The sequence below is a fragment of the Neomonachus schauinslandi genome, chromosome 3, assembly GCF_002201575.2.
Source record: "Neomonachus schauinslandi chromosome 3, ASM220157v2, whole genome shotgun sequence".
Classification (NCBI taxonomy): Eukaryota; Metazoa; Chordata; class Mammalia; order Carnivora; family Phocidae; genus Neomonachus; species Neomonachus schauinslandi.
Window position 1 is genome coordinate 14,616,631 of NC_058405.1, and position 25,736 is coordinate 14,642,366.

Consider the following 25,736-nt stretch of genomic DNA (forward strand, 5'->3'; position numbering starts at 1 on the left):
GTATATATATATATATATATATATATATGTAATCTCACATCTTCTTTATCCATATATACCATCATCTATTGATGGATACTTGGGCTGCTTCCATAATTTGGCTATTGTAAATAGTGCTGTAATAAACATTGGGGCACATGTATCCCTTTGAATTACTAAATCTCTCAAGTGATATATTGAGAGATAATCTGAGTTAAGTATTGGCAAAAGAACAACAACAAAGAAGAATGTCTTGTACTTACATAATTTATAGAAATTATTTACTTGAATAGCTCATAAATTAGGTCTGAAAGTAGTTCCAAAACTTGTTTTTCAAAAATACTTTGACCAATTAGGGACGTAAAAAACCAAGACCACAATGAGATATCACCTCACCCCTATCAGGATGACTCATTAAAAAAAAAAAAAGAAAAAGAAAAAGAAATTTTTGTGCACTGTTGGTGGGAATGTAAAATGGCGCAACCACTATGGAAAACAATATGGCAATTCCTCAAGAAACTTTAAGTAGAATTTCCATACGATCCAGTAATTCCACTTCTGATTTTAATCTGAAAGAATTGAAAGCAGGGACACCAAGAGATACTTTGTTCATAGCAGCACTATTTACAACAGCCAACAGATGGAAGAACACAAGTGTCCACCAGTAGAAGAAAGCACAAAATGTGGTGTGTACATAAAATAGAATATTATTCAGCCATAAAAAGGAAGGAAATTCTGACATATGCTGTAGCATGCATGAACCTTAGCATAATGAGGACATTATGCTAAGTCAGTCACAAAAAGACAAATACCACATGATTCCACTTATATGAGGTATCTGGAGCACTCACAGTCACAAAGACAGAAAGTAGAGTGGGTGGTTGCCAGGGGCTGGGAGGATGGAGAATTGGGGAGTTGTTAAATGGATATAGAAAAAACTAATGATAGGGGCTCCTGGGTGGCTCAGTTGGTTAAGTGACTGCCTTCGGCTCAGGTCATGATCCTGGAGTCCCGGGATCGAGTCCCGCATCGGGCTCCCTGCTCAGCGGGGAGTCTGCTTCTCCCTCTGACCCTCCTCCCTCTCGTGCTCTCTGTCTCTCATTCTCTCTCGCAAATAAATAAATACAATCTTTAAAAAAAAAAAAAAGAAAAAACTAATGATGTATAGTGACTAACATAACATAATAAAATTTTTAAAAAAATAAATGGATACAGAGTTTCAGTTTTGCAAGATGAAAAAGTCCTGGAAGTTGGTTGTACAACAATGTGAATATACTTAATACTACTGATCTGTATACTTAAAAATGGTTGAGATGGTAAATTTTTTGTCATGCACATTTAACCATGATGTAAAAATACTTTTGCCAGTTGTAACATCTGATAAAATGTCTATTCCCTGAAAAAGGACTTCCTGGGATATTGTTTAAATAGGTAAATTCTGGGGGTGCCCAGGTGGCTCAGTCATTTAAGAATCTAACTCTTGATTTCAGCTCAGGTCATGATCTCAGGGTTGTGGGATTGAGCCCCACATTGGGCTCCACGCTGGGCGCAGAGCCTGCTTCAGATTCTCTCTCTCCCTCTTCCTCTGCCCCTCCCCACTCCTGCATGCATTCTTTCTCGAAGAAAAAAGAAGAAGAAGAAGAAAATCTCAAAGAAATAAATAAAAAATAGGTAAATTCTGAAAATTAACTTCGTTGCTTTAGAGTCATTTTGTACATTCTTTCCACTGAAAACACTAAAAAGAAAAAGAAAACCCAAATATTCTAGAGAAGTTACAATTCTATTCTATTCATCATTTAATATTCAATAAATATTTGTTAAGCACTTACTATAAGCTAAACCCCATGCAAGGACTAGAGAGCCATGGTGACGAAGACCTTATTCTACATCTTGGCATAATAGAAAAGATAGGGGCTTTGCTGTCAGACCAGACGAAAAAGAATGAAAGTGAATTCTAGCTAAAAGGTACAACATCCACATAAAACAGTACACCAAGGGCCTTGGAAAATTCAGGAAATGAAAAGTAATTTTAAAAAATAAAGAACATGATAATGAGGTTGAGGACAAACCCATATGTCATGGGTATAATGGGGTCAGAGTGTTAAACAAAAAAGTTTTTTTTTAATGTAGGAAAAAGAAAATATTTATAGAAAGATTCTCTAAAAACTGACATACTCTAGGAGAGGAGATTTCTAATTTTTTTTAAAGATTTTATTTATTTATTTGAGAGAGAGAGAGCACAAGCAGGGTTAGGGGCAGACGGAGAAGCAGGCTCTCCACCGAGCGGACAGCCTGATGTTGGGGCTAGATACCACAACCCTGAGATCATGACCTGAGCTGAAGGCAGACGCTTAACTGACTCTAACAGGCCCTGTTGGAGAGAAGATTTCTAAACAGCATAACAGGATTTAGAACACCAGTGGAGGCTCTTCCAGGAAATGAAGAAGCCATGGCCAGTATTCAATTAAACATTTAAAATCTAAAAGTGTGTCAAGCAGTATATATGTAAGGAATTTCAATTTAATTCTGTAGGCAATGGAGAAGCATCATTTTTTAAGACATCGACATAATTTGTTTTGTGGCTCTTTATTCCACTTTGTAAACATTAGGAACTATGTCACACACAAGTGAAATTGTGCACTTACCACCTTTCTTAAGAAGTAGACTATTAATATCTTTGAAGACCTATCTTTGATCTCATCTTCTTTTTCTTACTCAGAGATAATCAATATGCTGAATTTTGTGTTAGTTATTCCCTTGCTTTCATTAGAGTTTGCATGTATCTCTAAAGGTTATATTGTTAAGTCTACCTGTCCTTGAACCCTGTGTAATAGAATCGTAGAGTATGTATTTTGACTCGCTTTTTCACTGGTACTGTGTTTTTGAGGTTCATCCATGTTTATCTACATATTTGTGACTCATTTATTGTCACTGCTGTTTAGTATTCTATTGAACAAATAAGCCACATTTTGTCATTGTATTTCAATAGACATTTCAGCTATATCCAGTTTTTTGTTATCATAAACAATAATTCTATAAATAATTCTTTCTTGTATAAGTTTCCTGCAAAACTTCCTTCAGAGCAAAGTTTGGCCTTCTAGGGCCCATGGGCCAAATACGTATAGCTTGTGAGTTAGGAATGGTTTTACATTTTAAAATTTTATTTTATTTTTTCAAGTTTTATCGACTTATTTTTAAGTAATCTCTACACCCATCATGGGGCTTGAACACACGACCTCAAGATCAAGAGTCGCATGTTCCTCTGACTGAGCCAGCCAGGCGCCCCTCCATTTTTAAATTTAAAAAAGGCAAAAGAAAATGAAGAGTTCATGGTATGTGACAATAGGAGATTTTCATAGGTCCCTAAATAAAGCTTTTTGGAACATACCCACGTCCATTTGTTTACATACTGTCTGTGGCTGCATTCATGTGACAATGGCAGACGGGTCATCCCTACTTCCTTCAGCCTGTAGTCACACCACCTATTCTTGAGACCGCCTCCTCCTTTAATTCCTGTCATGTTTATTGTCACATGCCAGCTCTCTAGATCTTCTCACACAAAACTGCTCATTGTAATCCCCCTTTTATGTATTGTACTGCCCTCCCAACCAGACGACAAAGTCACTGAGGGTTTGAGACCACGTTTCATGACATAAATGTGAAACAGCAACTCTACAAATGCTGATTTGTGTTGTTGGTAATTCATGACGTAGACTCAGACGCTCCCCTAGGGGTTGAAAGGATTTGTGCAGCTTCTCAAAGTTCTAGATTCAAATCCATGAAATAATTTGATAAAATTTACTAAAGCTTTTTATTTGTTTATTTGTTCAACAAGGTTTCTGAAAAAGTATCTTCTTCTGGAGGTGCCTGAGGGGCTCAGTCGGTTAAGTGTCCTGCTCTTGGTATCAGCTCAGGTCATGGTCATGATCTCAGGGTCCTGGGATTGAGCCCCGCGTCAGGCTCTGCACTCAGCCGGGAGTCGGCTTGAGGATTCTCCCCCTCTGCCCTCCCCTCTGCACACACTCTCTCTCTCTCAAATAAATAACATCTTTTAAAAAAGTATCTTCTTCTGACTTCCATAGAATTTTATTGACTTTTCTCTGTAATAATTTATTGGTATATGTTATGTTTCACTACACCATAAACCCTTCGAAGACATTAACCATTTTATTCACCTCAGTATTTTTCCCAACATATGATACAATCAGCTTCCCATAGATGACAAACAATATATTTTGAATAAATTGGTGAGTTTGTGCACATAACTGTACTAACTTCTCCTAGAAGATGTAAAAACAGGACACATGTTTGTCTGATACCAACATGTTTCAATCCTATGTGTGTTTTTTTTTTAAGATTTTATTTATTTATTTGACAGAGACACAGCAAGAGAGGAAACACAATCAGGGGGAGTGGGAGATGGAAAAGCAGGACTCCCAGTGAGCAAGGAGCCTGATGTGGGGCTCGATCTCAGGACCCTGAGATCATGACCTGAGCCAAAGGCAGATGCTTAATGACTGAGCCACCCAGGTGTCCCAATCCTATGTGTTTTGTGAAAGAAACAAAACAAAATAATAGAAGCAATAGAATAGTGACTTAGCAAACTTGAATGCATAATTATAAAATATTGACCATGTATGTAAGTATAAAAGGATGTTGTTAAAGAGTAGATGTCAAGTTCTTATATCATCCCAATTGATTAAAAGATTATCTATTTTGTATACTTAATTTGCTATTTGAAAGTCACTGTAGTAAATACACTACAGTAAAAAATTTCCTCAAACATACCTGGAGTTAGACATTTGTGAGGCATTTGTAATAGATGTTAAATAAAATATGCAAAATTATAAAAATCAAACTTACTGACACTTAACAATAACTCATTTGGTTATGATTTTAGTATAATCTTGCCTAGGGAGCAGAAATATAATAAATTAAATAAGTCTACAAATTCTTCCCAACTGAAATGAAGAGTAGGACATTTTCTTGTACTTAAGATATTCAAATAAAAAATGAGAAAAGGGTGGGGCACCTGGGTGGCTCAGTAGTTTAAGTGTCCAACTCTTAATTTCAGCTCAAGTCATGATCTCAGGGTCATGAGATTGAGCCCGGCGTCAGGCTCTGCACTCAGTGGGGAGTCTGCTTCTCTCCCTCTCCCCCTCCCCCTACTTGCACTCTTTCTCTCTCTCAAATAATAAATCTTTTTTTAAAAATGAGAAAGGTGTCTTTGTTATAGTAAAGGAAATCTGGAAGACCTATTGGGTAATATTTTTTAAAAGCCATTTCAGCTGTGAGACTTCTTTAGGTAGAGAAAATTAAAGTTTTATTATATTATATAATTTGGTAGTAACTTTATCCTCACATAGCACCACTATTTTCATTAAATAAATATAGTCCATGCTGTACCTACCTAAAAAAATTTCAAGATGATTTATGTTATTAAACACAATATTCATATTATGAAGCACTCATTAATCACTTCTTCCACATACAATGAAAACTGCTATCATCATCAATTTTCATTCATATTACCCTGATGTGAATAACTTTGAATAACATTTTGCTAAAAAATATTCAAGTACAATTGTGTCCCTGAACTACATTCACTTCATAGCCAATCTGTGCCAAAGTGTTATTGATAATGAATGTTAGAATGCTTTGCTGCTCCACTAACTTGAGTGACCTTCGTGGAGTTATTCAATTTTTGCATTTTAATATTTCTATCTGTACGTAGAAATGACATATAGAAGAGACTTCAATCTCAAGGCTCTCAACCTTGAGAGTTTCCTGGGTGAAATTTGAAACTGGCTGCCATACTCAGAGGGCAAGGAGAAATCGAAGAAAGAAGTAGACCACTCCACATTGGTAGGTGGCAGTTTTAAGAAGCAAAGGAACTTTCTTACAAGGCTTGTTTGGGACAACTGCAAGACAAGTAGATCTGTGCACCCACCTGCCAGAAGCTTAAGAGTTTATACTGAAGCTTTACCAGAGTTCAGTCTCCTATACAGAGCAGATGGTCTCAATAATATTACTCTCTGAAGGCTGCTTCCTTGAAGCAGCTCCTGATGTGGGAACGGTGGGCAGAGCTTACATTCCAAGGACAGAAGAGAGAGTAAGGAATCCCATTGCCTGAGTCCGGCTCTGAGGTCAACTAGCAGGTCTCTTGATGATCTCCTCCAATGATTGCATTTCACCTAGTCCTATTCTTTTGTTCTGCAGATGAGGAAACAAGCCCAAGGATGGTCAGTCTAAGGAATATTTCAAACCCACTTAAATTTCTAGGAAAATACTATGTAAGCTAAAAGGTATAATAATTATGTAAATAAATGACCCTGGATTAGATTAATTTCATTCTTTAAAAGAGAAATGTAGCATTCCTCCCCACTGTGAACTTAAATATACTGGAATGTATATATGTTTTAGTAGTGTCCTTTAATAGTGTATTCTATGTGACTCTTCATGCCACAAGTCATTTCTTAAAAATTTGCAAACATCAGATATGCTTTCATTGAAGACATTCAATGTAAATATCTTATTTCCTTCATCCTACAATTTCAGTCAAAATTTCAGTCCAAGAATAAGTGCACATGAGGAGTTAATCAAAGCAAAGCAAATAGTTGTGGAAGATTCATAATATATATTTCCATTATGTTCTGTGGATAAAAATGAAGCTCCTTATTCATCTGCCTTAGCTTTCTGCCTACTTATCCAAAAAAACACAAGGACTGTTCAATATTTATTGAGCCCCAATAACATGTATTGTGCTAGGTATTGCAACGGATGCTAAAAATAAGTAAGGCATGAGTCCTGAGGGAAAACACCACCTCTAATAGGAGAAATAAGTAAGTATTGTATTCAAATTTTAAAGTGAGAATTACAAATGATATATGACCCGGAAAATAAAGAGCTTATGGGAATTTGAAGGAGGGATAGACCATATCAAGGAGGAAAAATCGGGAAATGAAGGCTAAACTTAGAAGGTGACACCTGAGTAGAATTTCCAGAGCAAGGTCTTCTAAGGAAAGGCATATACTAAGCAAATGAAGGGAAATGAAAAAAAAAAAAAAAGATCAGCAGCTTCAAGAGATCTAGATTCCTTATGAGGCAGGGGAGTTAACTGGAAAAAAGGAATGGATCAGTGCATTCTCAACTACATTTCCCAGTTACTGCTTCTCTTTACTATATTTTAATATTTATAATAAATTAACAGCCTTCTGAAGAGAAAAAGAATCATTCCTGACTAGGAGCCAGAATCTCGAGGCTCCACCTCTGCCCAGTTAAATAAAACTGAATGTTTTGATTTGATGAATCATATGTACTGGAAAACCACTTAACTCTGTTGCAAGGTTTTGTCTTTGAGCCTGATGTAGTAAATGCAGGAGCTTCCGGGTCAGACCGTCCTTGGTTTAAATCAAGACCCAGTCAAAGCTGTGTGATTTGGGCTGATAATGACATAAGCTACTGTCACTTTCCCATGCATTTTTCACCTGTCACCCTCTAAACCAGATCCTCTGAAACTTTAATGAGCACAGTACCACCTGGGGTTCCTGTTAACCTGGGGATTTCGATTAAGTAGGTCCGGGGTGGGGGCCTAAGATTCTGCATTTCTAATGAGCTCATAGGTAATGCTGCTGCTACCTTGTGGACCACGTTTGAGTCCAAAGGCTAAAAGCGGGGTTTCCAGCCGGCATTACCAGTATCACCTGGGAACATGATAGATGTGAAACGCAAATTCTTGCCCCCTCCCCATACCCAACACACACACACACCAGATCTACAGAATCAGAAACACTAGGATGAGGCCCAACAACCGGTGTTTTTGTTGTTTTAAGATTTTATTTATTTATTTATTTGACAGGGAGAGAGAGAGAGAGCACAAGCTGGGGGAGGAGAGGAAGAAGCAGGCTCCCCACTGAGCAGGGAGTCTGACTTGGGGCTCGATCCTAGGACCCGAGGATCATGACCTGAGCCGAAGGCAGACGCTTAACAGACTGAGCCACCCAGATGTCCCCCAACACCCAGGGTTTTAACAAGCCCTCCAGGTGATGTCACTGGTTTCCAAACCTGACTGCCGTCTTGAATCACGGGGATGGGGAGGAGGGCGGGGTGGGTTAAATACTATCGGGCATCAGGCTTTCTCAAAGCCCTACCAGATGATTCTAACATGCAATAAAATTTAGAAGCCCATAAAGTAGACAAATGAACCTCGATGGGCCTTATTTTCCGCCTGTGTAAACGTGGATAAAATCCACAACAGTTCCTGCCTTTGCTTCCAAATTTTGGCATGTCCACCCAGCCTTAGTCGGCGGCAATCCCAGTTCGGTCTCCGGGAGCCAGCCTCCCCTCCCCGTGTCCCACAGCCTCTGCCCGAGAACAGGAGGCCCGGATCGCAGACTGGCCGGAGCATCCGCCACGCGGCGGTTCGTTCCGGCACCGCCCGCACCTACGTGGATCCAGGATCCTGCCCCGGGGGGCTCCCCGGACGGCGCCGGAGCGGGACGCGCATGCGCTCGCTGCCCGCCAGGCCCGGAGCTCCGAGTAACGGACTCGAGCTCCCCCCACCGGAAGTGGGCGGCCGCGCGACGGGAGGAGCCGGCTGTGCGGTGGCGGCTGCGGGCTGTGGGCGCCGGGTCCGAGGGGCTCGCGCTTCCCTCTCCGCGCCATGGCAAAGGCCGCAGACGTGGTGCGGCTGCTCCTGGGCTCCACCGCGCTGTGCTTCTCGCTGCTCGGCGCCCGGACGGCCTCGGCGTCCAAGGCGGTGACGGCCCACTTGGCCGCGAAGTGGCCGGAGACCCCGCTGCTGCTGGAGGCCAGGTGGGTGCGGGCCGGCCCCTCTGCCGAGCCCAGCGCGGAGGGAGGGTCGGCGGGGCTGTGGGCGCGCCGGACCCTGCCGGCCCCTCGGACCCCGTCTCGCCGGCGGCCGGCCCTCCAGCTCCTTGCAACCGCTGCGGCAGGCGTCCTCGTGCTGGGCGCCGGAGCGTCACCACATCCCCTGCGACCCCGAGCGCGGTACTCACTTGCAGTTCCTACTTTGCCTCACCCACGGTTTTCCAAACTTCGGGGCCTTTAACTCGTTTGGATTTCATTAGCGTTTACGAAAAAGAAAGGAAGAACGGGAGCTGGAGTGTGGCGTTTAATGCAGGCAACTTCCATGGATGTAGGCAGTTCTTTTTAGGAAACGGTATTGGAAGCACCTAGTTTCATAGCCACACCATTGATAGGCTTGGCTTCTAGGCTTCCTGCGGAGAAGGCAGTTTCCCACAAGTTACTTCTTCCCGAGCGTCCTCCCCTGAAATTAGTTCGTAAGATATCACTTTGCAGAAACAAAACCTATAGCTGTTGGATTTTGCTCTTAGTATTCTAGAAGTTAAACAGAATTAGAAAGTTCCTTTCTTTAGTTAGCATGAACTTTTAACGCCAGTTTTGTCAGTTCGCCGAAGAAGCAGCTTATGGTCCTAAGAAGAGTCCGTCACCTGACACTACATTGCATGTTTAAGATACTAACAGTTTTTTAATTGAGATATAATTAACACTACGTATTAGTTTCAGGTGTAGTAATATTCAGTATTTATATATTGTGAAATGATCATAGCCATAAGTCTAGTTAACATCTATCACCTAACATAGGTACAAGTTTTTTTTTCTCATGTTGAGAACTTTTAACATCTCTTTGCAATTTTCAAATATGCAGTATAGTACAATTAACTGTAGTCACCATCCTATACATAAGGTACCCATGACTTGTTTTACAACTGAAAGTTTGTACCAGTTAACCTTAAAAATAAGTTACCAGCAAAAATGGACTTATTTGGGAATAATACAGAATTGCAGTTAGGAACAATCAAACTATGGCAAAGCCATAGGCAAGTCAAACAAAGGAGAGGAACATTATTTTGTGGAGATTGAGAAAGTTTGGAGGGGTTGTTTTGAACAAAAAGTCTTTGGAGAAAAGCCAGAGCTAGTATGATGACAGTTTCTCTTTGGCTGAGTTGCAGGACTAGTCAGTTTCTTGTAGGAGATGCAAAATACATCTTTCTCTATTAGGCCTATAATTGATGATTCCTATTGAAAATTTTCTGTTAGGAGTCTGTAATTGACAGTTCTTCCTGTAATTGACATGGAGTGGTACAGGGACCCCCCCCCTTCTCCATCCCCAGTCCACTTTAGTGAGGTTTCTGTTTAATAATTTTTACATTTCACCCTTTTGATCAAAATCTTTCCTTGAAAGCATCACTGACCAAAAGTCAGGTTTTTCATATTTAGTGGTTTTGTCCCTCAGTGCCAGAAAGGGTCTTTCCTGATTGTCTTGTCCTACATTGATGGAAAGTACATAGGGGTTGGAAACCACTTAAAGCCACATTTGAGTAACAAGGAAGGGAAGTGCCTCAGAGTTCTCCCTCCTAACCGTTTAAAGTCTCTATGATTTCAAGAGAGTAAGTATTGGAGATCTTCTCCTAATTGAGTACGTCATTTTTATAAAAGTTTGACAGGCGACTAAATACAAAAAAATAATTATACAAAAATAGAAGAAGTAACATAACTTTCAAATTGTATTATGGTTCTAAATGGGGCCCCTAGGTCAGAAAGTTTCCAGCTGAAGGTATTTATTGGCACTTATTCCGACTTAAGAGAGAAAAGTTCTCCCTATGGAGGCAAACCTAGAGTCATGTGTGCCTCCTGGAAGTCCCCACTTAAAGTAGCCACGAAGGCAAAATAGTGACTACTGTAAGAGCGAACTGAAAGAATTCACCACCACGTGCATTTGAGAGATTCATGCAGGTATAAACATGAGGCAATAACTAATGAACCTTTTGCAAAAACAGCAAAACTTCAAAGGTGTATTAAAACAGTATTATCTCAAAAGAACTATTCGAAAACAGATGTTATCCAGTATACAGCCTGTAAGGTTGCAAATTCAAAAACCATGAGTTTGAATAAGAATTCAGAATCATAATAGTGCAGATGAAAGAAAGACATTTGTAAATTCTGAACCTTCTAACCCTTCAGAAAAAGCAGGTGAAAATTTAATTTGTCATGGGATCATGATGAGGCTGTTGCTGAAAGGCCGTAATCAAGAGGTTTTTCTCCCTTTCACAAGGGTTTGGGAAATGCGCGGGAGCATTTCCTTTCTAAGGAAGAGGTAGTAGAAGCAAACAGTGCAGAAAAGGTATACAGGCCTGGTCCCGACAAGCTGAGAAAGCTGTATCGTCAGATGTGGTCTACTTTCTTTCGAGGAAACCTTTGCTTGCAGGTCCCCAAATGGTGTACAGGTCCAGTCAGGGTTTGGTGATTTTTCTAGATGTGTGACGTGAATCCAAGAGCCTGTCCCTTGGAGTTTGGTGCCACAAAGATTAGCAGTTCCCGATAAGAGCCTTTCCAGCGAGATTGGATAGTCTTTCTGGAGGTGCCTTTTTCTGTAGATGAAATCTCCAGTTTGCAAGATGTGATGCTTAAGGTCATTGTCTCCCGGCAATGAAAAAGATCACTCTACCAAAGCACAGTTATTTTTCATAGAAGTAATCAGGCTATTTAGTATTGAAGTATATCTCCTTTCATCTCCTGTGGGTCAAAGGAGCTGTAGGGGCCAAGTGCATTGGACCTCTGTGACCATCTCAAAGGGTGAGAGTCTGAGTGTCAAAGGGGTGGATCTGAGATTTAGAAGAACCAGTGGCAGTGCTTTTGGCGAAGGTATTTGGAGGATCTCTACAAATTTTGCCAATTGAGTCTTAATAGTGTTGTTAATATGTTCACCTAACTCTGAGGATCGAGGATGATCTGCCCCGTGACACTGTTGTAAAACTGGGCAAACAGCACAGATGTCGAAGCACCTGGTCATTAAAACAGGTTCCCAATCACTCTGAAGTTCGAGAGGGCTCCCCAGGTGGGGGTCACTTTTTCTAACAGAATTTTTAGCCAAGTAAAAACAGCAGCCTCTCTATAAGGGAAAGCTTCAGTCCAGTGAGAAAACATACGGACCATTACTGAAACTTGTTTCTATCCATGCGATGGGAAAGCGCTGTGAAATCCATCTGCACAAACAGGTTTCCCTGGATTGTGTTTTTGACAGGTGAGGCAAGTGAGGTAGGCACTTCTTGCAACCTCACTAATATGTCCCCACCAGTACTGGTTCGTGAATGTTATCTTGTGTCAGTAGACCACAATGGTTTAATGCACGTATAGTGGCAAGTAGTAGGAACTTGAAGATTTCTGGTAGCACCAGATTGGTTTTTGGTCCAAACCAGAGTTCTCTCTTTTTTATTGAACCAACCAACAATTACTAGGTTTCCAATATTGTTTTTACCCCTCTGGGGCAATTTGTTGGGTATCTCCTTTTTTTTTTTTTTTTAAAGATTTATTTGAGAGAGCAAGAGAATGCACACACACAGAGGGGAGAGGCAGACTCCCTGCTCAGCAGGGAGCCCGATGTGGGGCTCGATACCAGGACCCCGAGATCATGACCCGAGCCGAAGGCAGACGATTAACCGACAGCCACCCAGGCGCCCCACTTGTTGGGTATCTCCTAGTGGTCTTTCTGAATTATCATTTGGCAGAACATCTCTTTGGACCATGACAGAGGTTATTGGTTTCTTTGAGAGCAGTGTTTTGGGCAGAAATATCAATGAGATGGTTCCCTTTGGCCTCCAGGGAGTTGAGTGTGGAATGCTCAGGAGCCATAATAACAGCCAGGGCAGCCAGCAAAAGTGTGGCATCTAACAAATTTTGGACGTAAGAGCCATTTTTAATTTTAGCCCTACTGGAGGTAAGAAAACTTTGTTTCCGTAATCCAGAGTCATGAGCTACCCCAAAGGCATACTGCTCTCGGTATCAATGTCTGCGGTTTTGCCCTTAGCCAAAATACAAGGGTGGTTAAAAGGGAGCCCATGATGATTTCATCAGGAATGTTTCTGAGGCCAGGGTGATAACCCTGTGTCATTGGGTCTAATTGTTGACTGTAATACCCTATGGGTCCCTATGTTTTTGGGTGAGTACTCCCAAGGGTATTCCCTTCTCTCATGCAAAGACACATATGTCTTCCTGATCTTTCCAAATAATAGGGTGAGGTTTTACGTTTTTTAGTAAAACATTTAGAGATTGAGCCATGAGAGAGAAATTTGGAATCCAGTTTTGACAGTGCCAGCCAGTTCAAGAAAACCTCATAATTGGCCTTATTTTTAGGTTTTTGGAAAGTTCAGAATGCCATGAAATCTCCCTGGATCCAAATGTAGTCCTTTTTCTGAGGGCAGATGCCCTAAGTATCAAACCTGAGCTTGAGCAAAGAGTTTTTCTTTAGAGTATTTATTTCCCTTTAATGCCAAAAGTTTTAACAGGTGGTTGCTGTCTTCCTATGAAGAGGGTTGAGAAGAACAGAGAAGCAAATCATCTAGGTATTGTAACCAAGTAGAGCCTGTAAAAAACTTAACATAAAAATCAGCTTCTCAGGTTTGTGAAAAGAAGGACTCTGTGAAACTGGGGTGCATTACTGTCCAGGTGTCTTTCCATTCTTCCTAAGTAAAAGCAGAAAGATACTGGCTATCTTTCTTAACTGGAATACTAAAGAATGCATTGTGTAGATCAATTATAGTGAAAAATTTGCCTCCAGTGGGAATGGATGTCAGTGTATGGGTTAGGAACAGCAGGGTCCTGAGGGATAACAGTGTCATTTATTGCTCAGAGGTCCTGGACAAACCTCCATCCTTGGCCATTGGATTTCCTCGTAGGTAAAATAGGCACATAATAGGGATAATGAGGCCTTGAGCTTTGTAATCTTCTGTTATAGTGCTTGGTACTTGAAAGGCTTCTTTATTTATAGGATATTCATTAATTCTAGGGAGAAGTTTTGAGGAATCTATTTGAGTCTTGATGGGAGGCACACTGTGGATTCTGCCAATATTAGTTGGAGATCTTGTCCATAGAGGATGGACCCAATAGCGCAAATGACCAGTGTCCTCAGACTCAGCTGTAGGGCTGTCAGAGTCAGCAAATAAAAGATGTCAAAGAATCATTTAATTTACCTGGTTGCCTATTTTGATCACTACGGTCAGATTCTAGAATTATTTCCCCTTTTGGGAGAAAGGAATTCTGGTGTATTTTTCTAAGAACTCTCAGCCCAATAAATGAAGAGTGGCAGAGCAACTAAGGAGAAAGGTATGTGTATCAGAGTGCTTAGACAAAAGGGAGTAGATTCAGAGATAGGAACCTCTTGAGGTTTATTGGAGACCCCACACTTTAGTACTCCAGAGCAGGGGCTGCTCCATGGCAGTGGGGTTGAGCACCAAGTGTAGCTCTGGTGTCAATAAGAACAGAGATTCATTCCCAATCTGGAGAGTGGTTTCTCTGATCGATTAAGAGGGAAGACTGGGAAGAGCCTCTGTAGCTCCTTGTAGTCCTGTTCTTGGGAATTAGGAGGACTCTGGAAATACTGGCTAGGGGGCTGAAGGTGCCAGGAGCTCCTAACCCGGTAACAACTTTTTCCCCAATGTCCTGCCTCTTTGCAAATAGTAAAAACTAGTAGGTTTTTGGTTTTGTTCAGGGGCCTTCATCTGCTGGAGATGAAAATGAAGAATTTTAAGAATTTTATCGGTCTTTTTTTGGAGGGGGGTGACATATCTAGGATCTGAGCAAGTTAGTCTGCCAAATTGACTAAATCTGGAGTAAACATAGTTTCCCATTCAACCCTGGTCCTTTTAACTAAATGAGAACCCATTAATAAACAGAATTAAATGCTACTTAGGTGGATTCAGCATCTAAAGGAACATCAGAATTTAAAAACAATTTGGAGTTGATTGTAATAGTCATGAATGGATTCACCAGGCTTTTGTGTGCCAGCCTAAATTTTGTTCCAATCAACAGGCTTAGGAAAAGCTACTGTACTTGCTCAGTGGAGATTTCCAGCAAGTGTTTCAGCATCTTGCCAAAAGTTAGGTGTCTGTTTTTCTAAATCCCTTTCAGGATCTTCTCATTGGAGTAATTTCATCCAGTGTTTGGCCTGACCCTCACCAACAAGCATGTGGACAAATTGATATAAATCTGAGAAACCAGGCTGCTAACTTTGAACAACTATGCTAAATTCTTCAGCAAACCTATCGAGGTCCTCAGTCACTTTAGAAACTCTTTGACTGTGGCTCACAATTCAGCCTTAGTCCAGGGAACATAATGAATTTGGGGTTTATTTAGATCCTCAGAAGACTTAACTTTAAGGGGAAGGTTTTAATGGGTTCAGGAAAGAAGGGAGTGGGAAGTGTGGGGGGGCAAGTAATTGCAGCTAGAGAATAAGAAGAGGGAAATGAGGGTGTAGAGGAGGTGCAGGCATTATGGAGGGGAAGGAGGATGACGGCATGGGAGGTGCAATGTGCGGGCAAGGTGGCTGCCGCGCATCCTGAGACAAGACAGCAGGAGGGAAGGAGAGACCTCAGAAACTCTTGTGTCTTTGTAATTGTTTGCCTCAGCTAATCCAGAAATCGTATTTTGCTGAGAGGCAATTTTAGATTTCTGATAACCTTTGAAAACTTCAAAATACCAATCCAAATAGGCATCCCACACAGCTTTGACAATTTCAGAGTCATGGCTGCCCAGTTCAGCTTTGAGAAAAGTGTTAGGGGAGATCACATAATGGCCACTGCAGTTCTAAATTACTTTTGGTTAAGTTGGTGCATTTATTTAGAAATGTAGATGAGGAGGGACCATAGTTTTTAAACACAAAACAACCGGGGTCCCAAAAGCAGGAGTAGGGTGGGGAGCTCAAAGCATTTTGATGTTTGGGATCCCATTTTGTAGAGGCTTTTTTTCTAAAGGAGAAAAAAAAAAGTCCTAAACAGCACAGTTTCAACAGGAAAAGCCTGTTCCAGAAGGAATCAAATTAGGCCAACATAGTTCCAGTAGGAATAGTCCAGTTTCAACAAGGAGTCAGATCAAAGACTTGCACAGTTCCGATGAACAGTCTGGTTCTGAAAAGGAGTTGGACCAACCAAAGGCTAGCATAGTTCTAACAGGAACAGTTTGGTTCCAAAAAGGAATTGGACTAAAGACTAGTGTAGTTCCAACAGGAGCAGTCTAATCCCAAAAAGGAATTGGACCAAAAGCCAACATAAGGTACAGTTCCAACAGAAACAGTTCGGTTCTGAAAAGGAGTTGGATCAAAGGCTAAAAGAGTACTCTCAGAAAGAACAAGGCCTTAAAATCCCAAATAAAAGCTTGGAGAGCTCAAACACAAAGAGAGCATGGCTAGCAGTCCAGGAGAAAACTTACCCTCAAACTCCAAAGTGGGCAAGAAAACTGTGAACCCTGTTGGCTCTGTGGGTGTGGGCATTATTTGCTCACCAGCTTTGGATCGTTGGGGGTCATCTCTGGATCCTACTTCTGATCACCAAGTAATGTTAATCTTAAAACAGTTATTTTACCAACAAAAATGGTTTTCCTCAGGAATAAAAGAATTGCAATTAGGGACAAACAAGCTATGGCAAAACCTATGGCAAGTCTAACAAAGGAGAGGGATGTTATTTTATAGAAAGAGGAAATTGGAAGGGGCTGTTTTGAAGCAAAGTCTGTTGGAGAAAAGCAGGAGTTCAGGGTGATGATGGTTTCTCATTGTAGGAGATGCAAGGTACCTTTTTCCCTGTTGGGCCCTGTAATTGATGATTCTTTCCTATTGAAGATTATTGGAGGTCTGTAATTGACAATTTTTTCTGTAATTGACTTTGAGTGGTACAACTCCCCCTTCTAGTTTCTTCTAGTATCCCCCCTCCATGTTAGTGAGGTTTCCCTTTATTAATTTTCACATACTTTTTGACCACCTCCACCCATTTCACCCATCCAATGCCTGCCTCTCTGCAACCATCAGTTTGTTCTCTGTAAATGAGCTCTTTTTTTTTTTTTTTTTTAAGATTCCACATATGGATGAGATCATAATGGTTTCCTTTTTTATGGCTGAATAATATTCTGTTGTATACATGTGCCATGTTTTCTTTATTCATCCATTGATGAACTCTTAGATTGTTTCCCTATCTTGGCTATTGTAAACAATGCTGCAATGAACATGGGGTGTATATATCTTTTCCAGTTGATGTTTTCTTTTCTTTTTTTTTTTTTTTCTGAGTATATACCCAGAAGTGGAATTGCTTGATTATATGGTAGTTCTTTTTAAAAATTTTTTAGGAGCATCCATATGGTTTTCCATAGTGGCTGCACCAATTTACATTCCCGCCAACAGTGACAAGGGTTCTCTTTCCTCCAAACCTTCATCAGTACTTGCTGTCTCTTTTTGACAATAGGTATTCTAACAGGTATGAGGTGGTATCTCATGGTTTTGATTTGCATTTCCTTGATGATTAGTGATGTTGAGCACCTTTCTTGTACCTGTTGGCCATCTGTATGTCTTTTGAAAAATGTCTATTTAGAGCTTTTTCCCATTTTTTTAAATGGAGTGGGGTTTTTTTTTTGCTATTGAGTTGTGTGAGTTCTTTATGTATTACCACTGTTAATCCCTTATCAGATGTATGATTTACAAATATTTTCTCCTATTTGGTAAGTTGCCACTTAATTTTGTTGATGATTTCCTTTGCTGTGCAGAGGCATTTTTTTTTTTAAAGATTTTATTTGTGAGAGAGAGAGAGAGAGAGCGCATGAACAAGGGGAGGGGGAGAGGGAGAAGCCGACTCCCCACTGAGCAAGGAGTCCGATGCAGGGCTCCATTCCAGGACACTGGATCATGACCTGAGCTAAAGTCAGATGCTCAACCGACAACCGACTGAGCCACCCAGTCACCCCATGCAGAGACATTTTATAGTGTCACTTGTTTATTTTTGCTTTTGCTGCTTTTGCTTTTGGTGTCAAATCCAAAAAATTGCCAAGACCAATGTCAAGAAGCTTATTGACTATGTTTTCTTCAAGGAGTTTTGTTGTTTCAGGTCTTATGTTCAAGTCTTAATTTATTTCAAGTTAATTTTTGTGTATGGTGTAAGATTGGGGTGAAGTTTCTTTTGCATGTGGCTGTCCAGTTTTCCCAACACCATTTTTGAAGAGACTGTCCTTTCTCCATTGTATATTCTTGGCTCCTCTCTTATAAATTAATTGACCATATATACATGAATTTATTTCTGGGCTCTCTATTCTGCACCATTGATCTATGTGTCTATTTTTATGCCAGTCCCATACTGTTTTGATTATTATAGCTTCGTGATATAGTTTGAAATCAGGAAGCCTATTGCCTCTAGCTTTGTTGTTCTTTCTCAAGATTGCTTTGGGTATCCAGGGTCATTTGTGGATTGTTTTATTTTTGTGAAAAATGGCATTGGAATTTTGATAGGGATTGCCCTGAATCCGTAGATTGCTTTGGGTAGTATGGATGCTTTAACAGTATTAATTCTTTTAATCCGTGAATATAGAATATCTTTCCATTTATTTGTGTCTTTAATTTCTTTTATCAGTGTCTTATAGTTTTCAGTGTATAGACTTTTACCTCCTTGATTAAATTTATTCCTAGGTATTTTATTCTTTTTGATCCAACTGTAAATGGGATTGTTTTTAAATTTCTCTTTCTGATAGTTTGGTATCAGAAATACAATATATTTTCATATGCTGGTTTTGTATCCTGCCACTTAATTTATTCTCATAGATTTTTGGTAGAGTTTTCTGTATATAACATCATGTCATCTTCAAACAGTGACAATTTTACTTTTTCCTTTGTGATTTGAAAGTTTTTTTCTTTTTCTTTCCTAATTGCTCTTGTTAGAATTTCAAGTATGTTGAATAAAAGTGGTGAGAGTGATGAGAGTGAGCATCCTTGTCTTGTTCCTGATTGTAGAGGAAAAATTTTGAACTTTTCACTGTTGAGTATGATGTTAGCTATGGGCTTATCATATGTGGCCTTTATTTTGCTAAGGTTTGTTCCCTCTGTGCCCAGTTTGTTGAGAGTTTTTATTATAAATGGACATTGACTTTTGTTTAATGATTTTTCTGTATCTATTGAGGTAATCATGATTTTTACTTTTCACTTTGTTAATGTGGTATATCACGTAGACTGATTTGTGGACGTTGAGCCATCCTTGCATCTCTGGAATAGATCCCACTTGATCATGGGTGTGTGATACTTTAAATGTATTGTTGAATTCAGTTTGCTAATATTTTGTTGAGGATTTTTGCATCTATGGTCATCAGGGACATTGGCCTGTAATTTCTATGTTTGTGTGTGTGTGTGTGTGTGTGTGTGTCCTAGTATTGGTATCAGGGTAATGCTGGCTTCGTAAAATGAGTTTGGAAGCATTTCCTCCTCTTTAAGTTTTGGAAGAATTTGAGAAGGACAGGTATTACATCTTTGAATGTTTGGTAGAATTCACCAGTGAAGGCATCTGGTCCTGAACTTTTGTTTTTGGGAAGTTTTATGATTACTGACTCAATCTCCTTGATTGTAATTGGTTCAGATTTTCTATTTCTTTGTGAGTCAGTCTTGGTAGGTTGTTTCTAGGAGTTTATTTCTTTGAGGTTGTCTGATTTATTAGTACATAATTCATAGTATATTATAATCCATTGTATTTTATGATATCAGGTGTAATAAAATAGTCTTACTGAATAAAGTATTGTAGGCTAACATGTGTCCTCTTCCTCTGTCTCTTCCCCTATTTCTCCCAGAGTTTGCATGGATCTGATCCCATACTCCATTCCAAATCAGTCTAACTTTTTCCAGTCTTAGATTTGTAGTTGCAGTGTCCTGATTTTTATTTCCCTTGAGTCTTAGAACTGGAACTTTTGTAGGATGCTCCTTAAGGTCCTTCACAATCTAGCCCCCGTGTGATGTACCAACCTAATCACTTGTAGTGGGAGAATGGCAGCTCCCAAAAAGATGTCTCCATCCTAACTGCTGGAACCCATGAATGTTACCTTATTTGGAAAAAGGATTTTTACAGATGTAATTAAGGATCTTGATCTGGATGGGTGCTAAATCCAATGTCCTTATAAGAGACAGAAGAGAAAAAGGCCATGTGAACAGAGGCAGAGATTGGATTGATGTAGCCATAAGCCAAGGAACACTTGTATCCTCCAGAAGCTTGAAGAGGCAAGGAAAGGTTCTCCCCTAGAGCCTTTGGACGGTGTGTAGCCACACCACTACCTTGATTTTGGACTTCTGGCCTCCAGAACTGTGAAACAATAAGTTTCTGTTGCTTTAGGTTACCAAGTTTTTGGCAGTTTATTACAGCAGCCCTAGGAAACCAGTACAGACTTGATAACTTAATGTGGAGTGCTGCTGTAACAAATAGCTAAAAATATGGAAGTAGCTGGTAAGTCAAGCAAAAGCTGGAAGAATTTTGAGAAATATGGTAAAAAGCCTAGTTTGCCTTAAGGAGGCTGTTGGCGGAAATAGGGACATTAAAGGTGATTTTGCTAAGGACTTAGAGGAAAGCAGGGAGTGTGATCGGGATGAAGCTTCTGTCATAGGAAATACTTATGTCCTCATGAGTAGAATGTTGGTAGAAGTAAGAACATTAAAGGCACTGCTAATAAGAGTTCAGAAGGAAATGAGGGACCTGTTATTGGAAACAAAGATGATCCTTGTTTTATAGTGGCAAAAAGCTGGCTGAATTGGATTCTATAGTTGTGTGGAAAACAGAACTTGTAAGTGATGAACTTGGATAGCTAACTAAGGAGATTTCCTACAAAGCATTAAAAGTGTCTCCTGGTTTCTCCTTATTTATAGTAAAATGCAAGAGGAAAGAGAATCTGAAGAAGGAGCTGTTAAGGAAAAAGGAAGGCAGGACTTTATAACTTGGGAGCTTCTCCACCTGTCCAGATTGCACAGAGTGTTGAAATGAGGAAACTCAGTGTTGGGAATGCATGCTCTGGAAAGAAGACCACATAAGGGCTGGACAGTCTTTTTCTAATTAGGTTTGGCATCTGACTCATGGGTCCACTCAACCATCTCAGCAGAAGCCAGGAATAGAGGTGGGCTTATGCAGGAAGGATCTGTGGAGGGTTTTTCTGTAATGGCATGACCCTGGTGAGACCTACAAGAGACTTACAAGGATTTTTATTACGTTGTATCAGTAGAAACATTGCCAGCTCATACAAAAGAGACAGAGACAGGATGAAATGAGACAGGGCTGTCAGACTTTCAAAATTCCATAGGCAGGAAATTGGCTGATACACTACTTGGCGGCAAACATGTGGTACCGTTCAAGAGACTGAGGGCAGAGCCATGGCAGGTGGCACAGCGAGTAGAGCAATAAACCACTGAGGGTTATGAAACCCTTCAGGGCTTGAAACCTCATAGAATTTGTCCTGCTGTGTTTCGAACTCGTATGGGACTGGTGACTCCTTTATTCTTTCTAATTTTTCCCTTTTGGAATCGGAATGTCTATCTTTGGAATTTGGATTGCCTATCTCAACACTGCATTTTGGAAGCAGACAACTTGTTTTCTAGTTCACAGGTCCACATATGGAGAAGAATTTTGCCCCAGGATGGAGCATGCCCAGTGTCTCACTTATACCTGGTTTAAATGATTTACATGATGAGATGTGAGACTTCTGGTGATATTTCCATGCGCTTTTGGCTTAGAGATGATGCTCTAATGGGTTGAGATTACATTGGGGCTTGTTGAGATAGGGCATACGCATTTTGTATGTGAGACAGATGTGGATTCTGGGGAGCCCAGGGTGGACTATAGTGGCTTGAATGGTGGCCCGCCCAAAAAAGATAAATCAAGATCCTGACTTTTGGAACTTGTTGTGTTAACCCTGACACCAGGAATTTAGACTTTTGTCCTCTAGAACTGTGAGAATAAATTTCTCTTGTTTTAAGCCACTACGTTTGTAGTAATTTGACATAGTAGCCTTAGGAAGGCAATGTAGTACTCTACTACAGTCTTTTCTTCACTGCCACCTTATTTATGGACCTACCATATTACTTCCTCTTTGGCTGATCCTATCCCCTGATAAAACTAATGTCTTTCTAGTATGTTCTCATAGCATTTGGTCAATACTTCTGTAATAATTCTTATTGCAAGATATGTATGCTAACCTCTGCTGCAAAAATGTGAGCTTCAAGGGATAAGATTATTTCTTATTTACATTTATTTTGCCAAGGCACAGTGTACAGAGTAGGTGCTCAGTAAGTATTAGTAATAAGTGTTCGCTTGGTAGAAGCAATAAGAGTATTTCTTTTAAAGATTTATTTATTTGAGAGAGAGAGCATGAGTGGGAGGGGCAGAGGAGAGGGAGAGAGACTCTCAAGCAGACTCCCCGCTGAGCGCAGAGCCTGATGACGGGCTCGATCTCACAACCCTGAGATTATGACCTGAGCCAAAATCAAGTCAGATGCCCAACTGCCTGAGCCACCCCGGGGCCCCAAGAGTATTTCTTAGTTATACTTGTTTTCCCAAGGCTCAGTACGAGAGAAGTAGGTGCCCAATAATGTTGATTCACCAGAAGGGACCTTATATTAGGTAGTGTCTTCTCCAGACCACCATTAGAATTACCTCTACAATATATTTGACCTGTGGAAACTGGTGTCCTGATGGCATTATCCAGACGGGATGCTTAGTGTTCCCTCATGCACTTACCTGTGAACAAATATAAATTGTCAGCAAGTCCTTTGTTATATAAAGTCTTTCCCACTACAGCTTTTATCTAGTGGTGCATGGCCCTATGATGGGCACTGTGTAGGGAGCAAAGATGAATGAGGTATGTCCCCTACCTAAAGAAATTTATAATTTAGGACTATTTGCTAGGGATAATTATAGACTGATGAGGCTAAATTTTTATAACACGTAACTTCTACATCAAAACTGCATTTTATTCCCCTGCTGTTGCTCTTGACGAAAATATTTTTTGGAATTTCACTTATAACTACTTTCATGCTCTTTCATACATATAAATCTATCTTCTTTGCAGATCACTTTTTTCCTCTGTGGTAGAACTTTTTTGGGAACACTGTTATTTGGAGCTAAATATTGTTTAAAACAAGTGAACAAATTAGAAATGCTAGTTTTTTGTGTCTTTTTAAACTTTAGGTGAGGAACTGATTTAGATGATCTCTCAAGGATATTTATTTCCTCTTTTAAAATTAATGAGTTACTGGCAAATTGCCCCTGAAAGTAAATTCCAGAAGAGTTCCCAAAGTGCTGAGAGTAGTGGTATATTGAGGGAATAAGTGTGAAAATACATTCTCAAGGTGAACACTTGGAAGGATCATACTTAAATGTGTAAATTCTGGCATACGAAAGTTTTGCCGGTGGTTGCACAGTATGTGAGTGTGTCTGTAGTTGTAGTCAAGTCGGTTAGGTATGAAGTGTTGCTCCCTGCTTTGCTTAAGATTTTGTACCATCCTTGACCTTTTCAGGTCACATCCTGTTTATCCCATTGTTTCTTCTGCTTTTAGCTTCTCTCTCTCTCTCTTTTTTTTTTTAAATGCCATTGAGTTGAACACCATTAATAGCCAGAGTTGTTTATGCATTGCTTTCAATTCCTGTGCTTATCATATTTATGTGGATAAACCAGTTTTTCTCCCCTCCTTTTGCCTTTTAGTGACCAGACTCACAAGAATTACTTTACATGTGTCATGGATGTCCTCATACCTTCCATTTTTATTAAGCATTAGTTTAAATTTACCGAGACTAGAGAGAAAGATAAGATGGGTGTTAAATCTGTATCATCTGTTTGATGGCTGTTCCCTTTCTAGTTTAAATAGTTGGATCTCGGGGTGCCTGGGTGGCTCAGTCGTTACGCATCTGCCTTCGGCTCAGGTCATGGTTCCAGGGTCCTGGGATCGAGCCCCGCATCGGCTCCCTGCTCCATGGGAAGCCTGCTTCTCCCTCTCCCACTCCCCCTGCTTGTGTTCCTGCTCTTGCTCTCTCTATCAAATAAATAAATAAAATCTTTAAAAAAAAAAAATAGTTGGATCTACTTGCCTTTGGGTGTCTTGCACTTTGTTTTGTATAGGACTGAATAACCTCTCAATTATTTCCAAAGGTTTAATTTTTTATTTTTGTCCCCATTATCTCCTAAGGTTTTAAATGGCTTTGGTCATTTTTTCTGACCTACACTCTGGAAAAATCAAAGTGGGCTTCAAGGCCAAAGACCTAATTCGATACACCAACTTCCTATTAATTTTTTCATTAAGGTATTTTCTGTTTTAAATAATAAAAAGATTGTCTACACAAATAAGTAGCTAAATAAAAATAATGGATATTATTTTTTGAGAGTGCGTGGGAGAGAGTGGAGGCGGAGGGGCAGAGGGAGAGAGAATCCCAAGTAGGCTCCACCACACCCAGCACAGAGCCCAGTGCCGGGCTTGATCCCAGGACCCTGAGATCATGACTTGAGCCAAAATCAAGAGTTGGACACCCAAACAACTGAGCCACCCACGCGCCCCAATAACATTTTTAAAAAATGTTTATAGGGGCGCCTGGGTGGCTCAGTCGGTTAAGCGACTGCCTTCGGCTCAAGTCATGATCCTGGAGTCCCGGGATCGAGTCCCGCATCGGGCTCCCTGCTCAGCGGGGAGTCTGCTTCTCCCTCTGACCCTCCTCCCTCTCGTGCTCTCTGTCTCTCATTCTCTCTCTCGCAAATAAATGAATAAAATCTTTAAAAAAAAAAATGTTTATAAAACCAATTTTTGGTTGTGAAACATAGGCAGTCTATTTTTTTTTTACCTTTATATAACACTCCATTACTGTTAAATTATACTTCTCAGTAATTTGCAATGACATTGATGGAGCTAGAGAGTACAATGCTAAGTGAAATAAGTCAAAGAAAGACAAAAACCATATGATTTCACTCATGTAGAATTTAGGAAACAAATGAGCAAAGGGAAAAAGACACAAACCAAGAAACAGACTCTTAACTGTAGAGAACAAACTGGTGGTTACCAGAGAGAAGATGGGATGGCTGAACTAGGTAATGGGGATTAAGGAGTACACTTGTGATGAGCACTGGGCGATGTATGGAATTGTTGAATTACTACATTGTACACCTGAAACTAATATAACACTGTATGTTAACTAAACGGTTATATAGTATAGAAACAAAATAAATTATCCAGAAAGTTATAGCTAATAATGAGGAAAAGCCAGAAGTAATTTCTCATGCAATCTTTTCTAGTCACAAGTATATGCTTGTAAGTAGGGAATGATATCTCATGTAAGAATCATTAATTTGTTCTCTTTCTGCATTATAGTAAATGGAAATCAGTCACTTTAATTTTTGGAGGTTTTTATTTTAACCCTAAGGTATAATTTGGTTTTAAGGTATAGTTTCTCATTTCATTTCATTTTTCATTTCTGTCTATTAACTGATTACTTTTATTTTAATAGTGAATTTATGGCAGAAGAAAGTAATGAAAAATTTTGGCAGTTTTTGGAAACTGTACAAGAATTAGCAATTTATAAACGAACAGGTAGGTGATGTGAATACTGTAACTTAAAAAATTTGTATTTGTGTGCATACATTAGATATGTTTATTGTTTTTAATGTTAAGGGTGAAGTGTAAATGCTTAATTGGGTTAGTAAATCTGAATATTTGAAAAGATGTTTTAATGAAAATTATTCTACGCATCCATTTCCAAAAAATAAAGGTTTAATACTTTATTATAAGAACTCTCACATAATTATCAGTGTTTGCAGATTGCATTATGTCAAAGAGAACTAGAAATTGTTGAATTATGGCTTTCTTTTTACCTAGATTTATTTGAAATAGTATTAGTTTTGCATCTAGTAGTGTTGTTTTTTGTTTTTTTGGGTTTTTTTGCCAAAATTCTTTTAAAGAGATTTTT

At 39.8% G+C, this 25,736-nt stretch overlaps 1 protein-coding gene across 1 annotated transcript in view; it reads left to right on the top strand.

The window, feature by feature from the left end:
• The first annotated feature begins 8,527 nt into the window (after positions 1-8,527).
• Positions 8,528-25,736, top strand: part of UGGT2 (UDP-glucose glycoprotein glucosyltransferase 2) — a 178,811-nt gene continuing 161,602 nt past the window's right edge. Inside the window, exons 1-2 of the mRNA XM_021695965.1 lie at positions 8,528-8,793; positions 25,278-25,360. Of these exons, the coding sequence (XP_021551640.1) occupies positions 8,642-8,793; positions 25,278-25,360 (235 nt within the window). The 5' untranslated portion in view covers positions 8,528-8,641. The remainder of the gene's footprint in view (positions 8,794-25,277; positions 25,361-25,736) is intronic.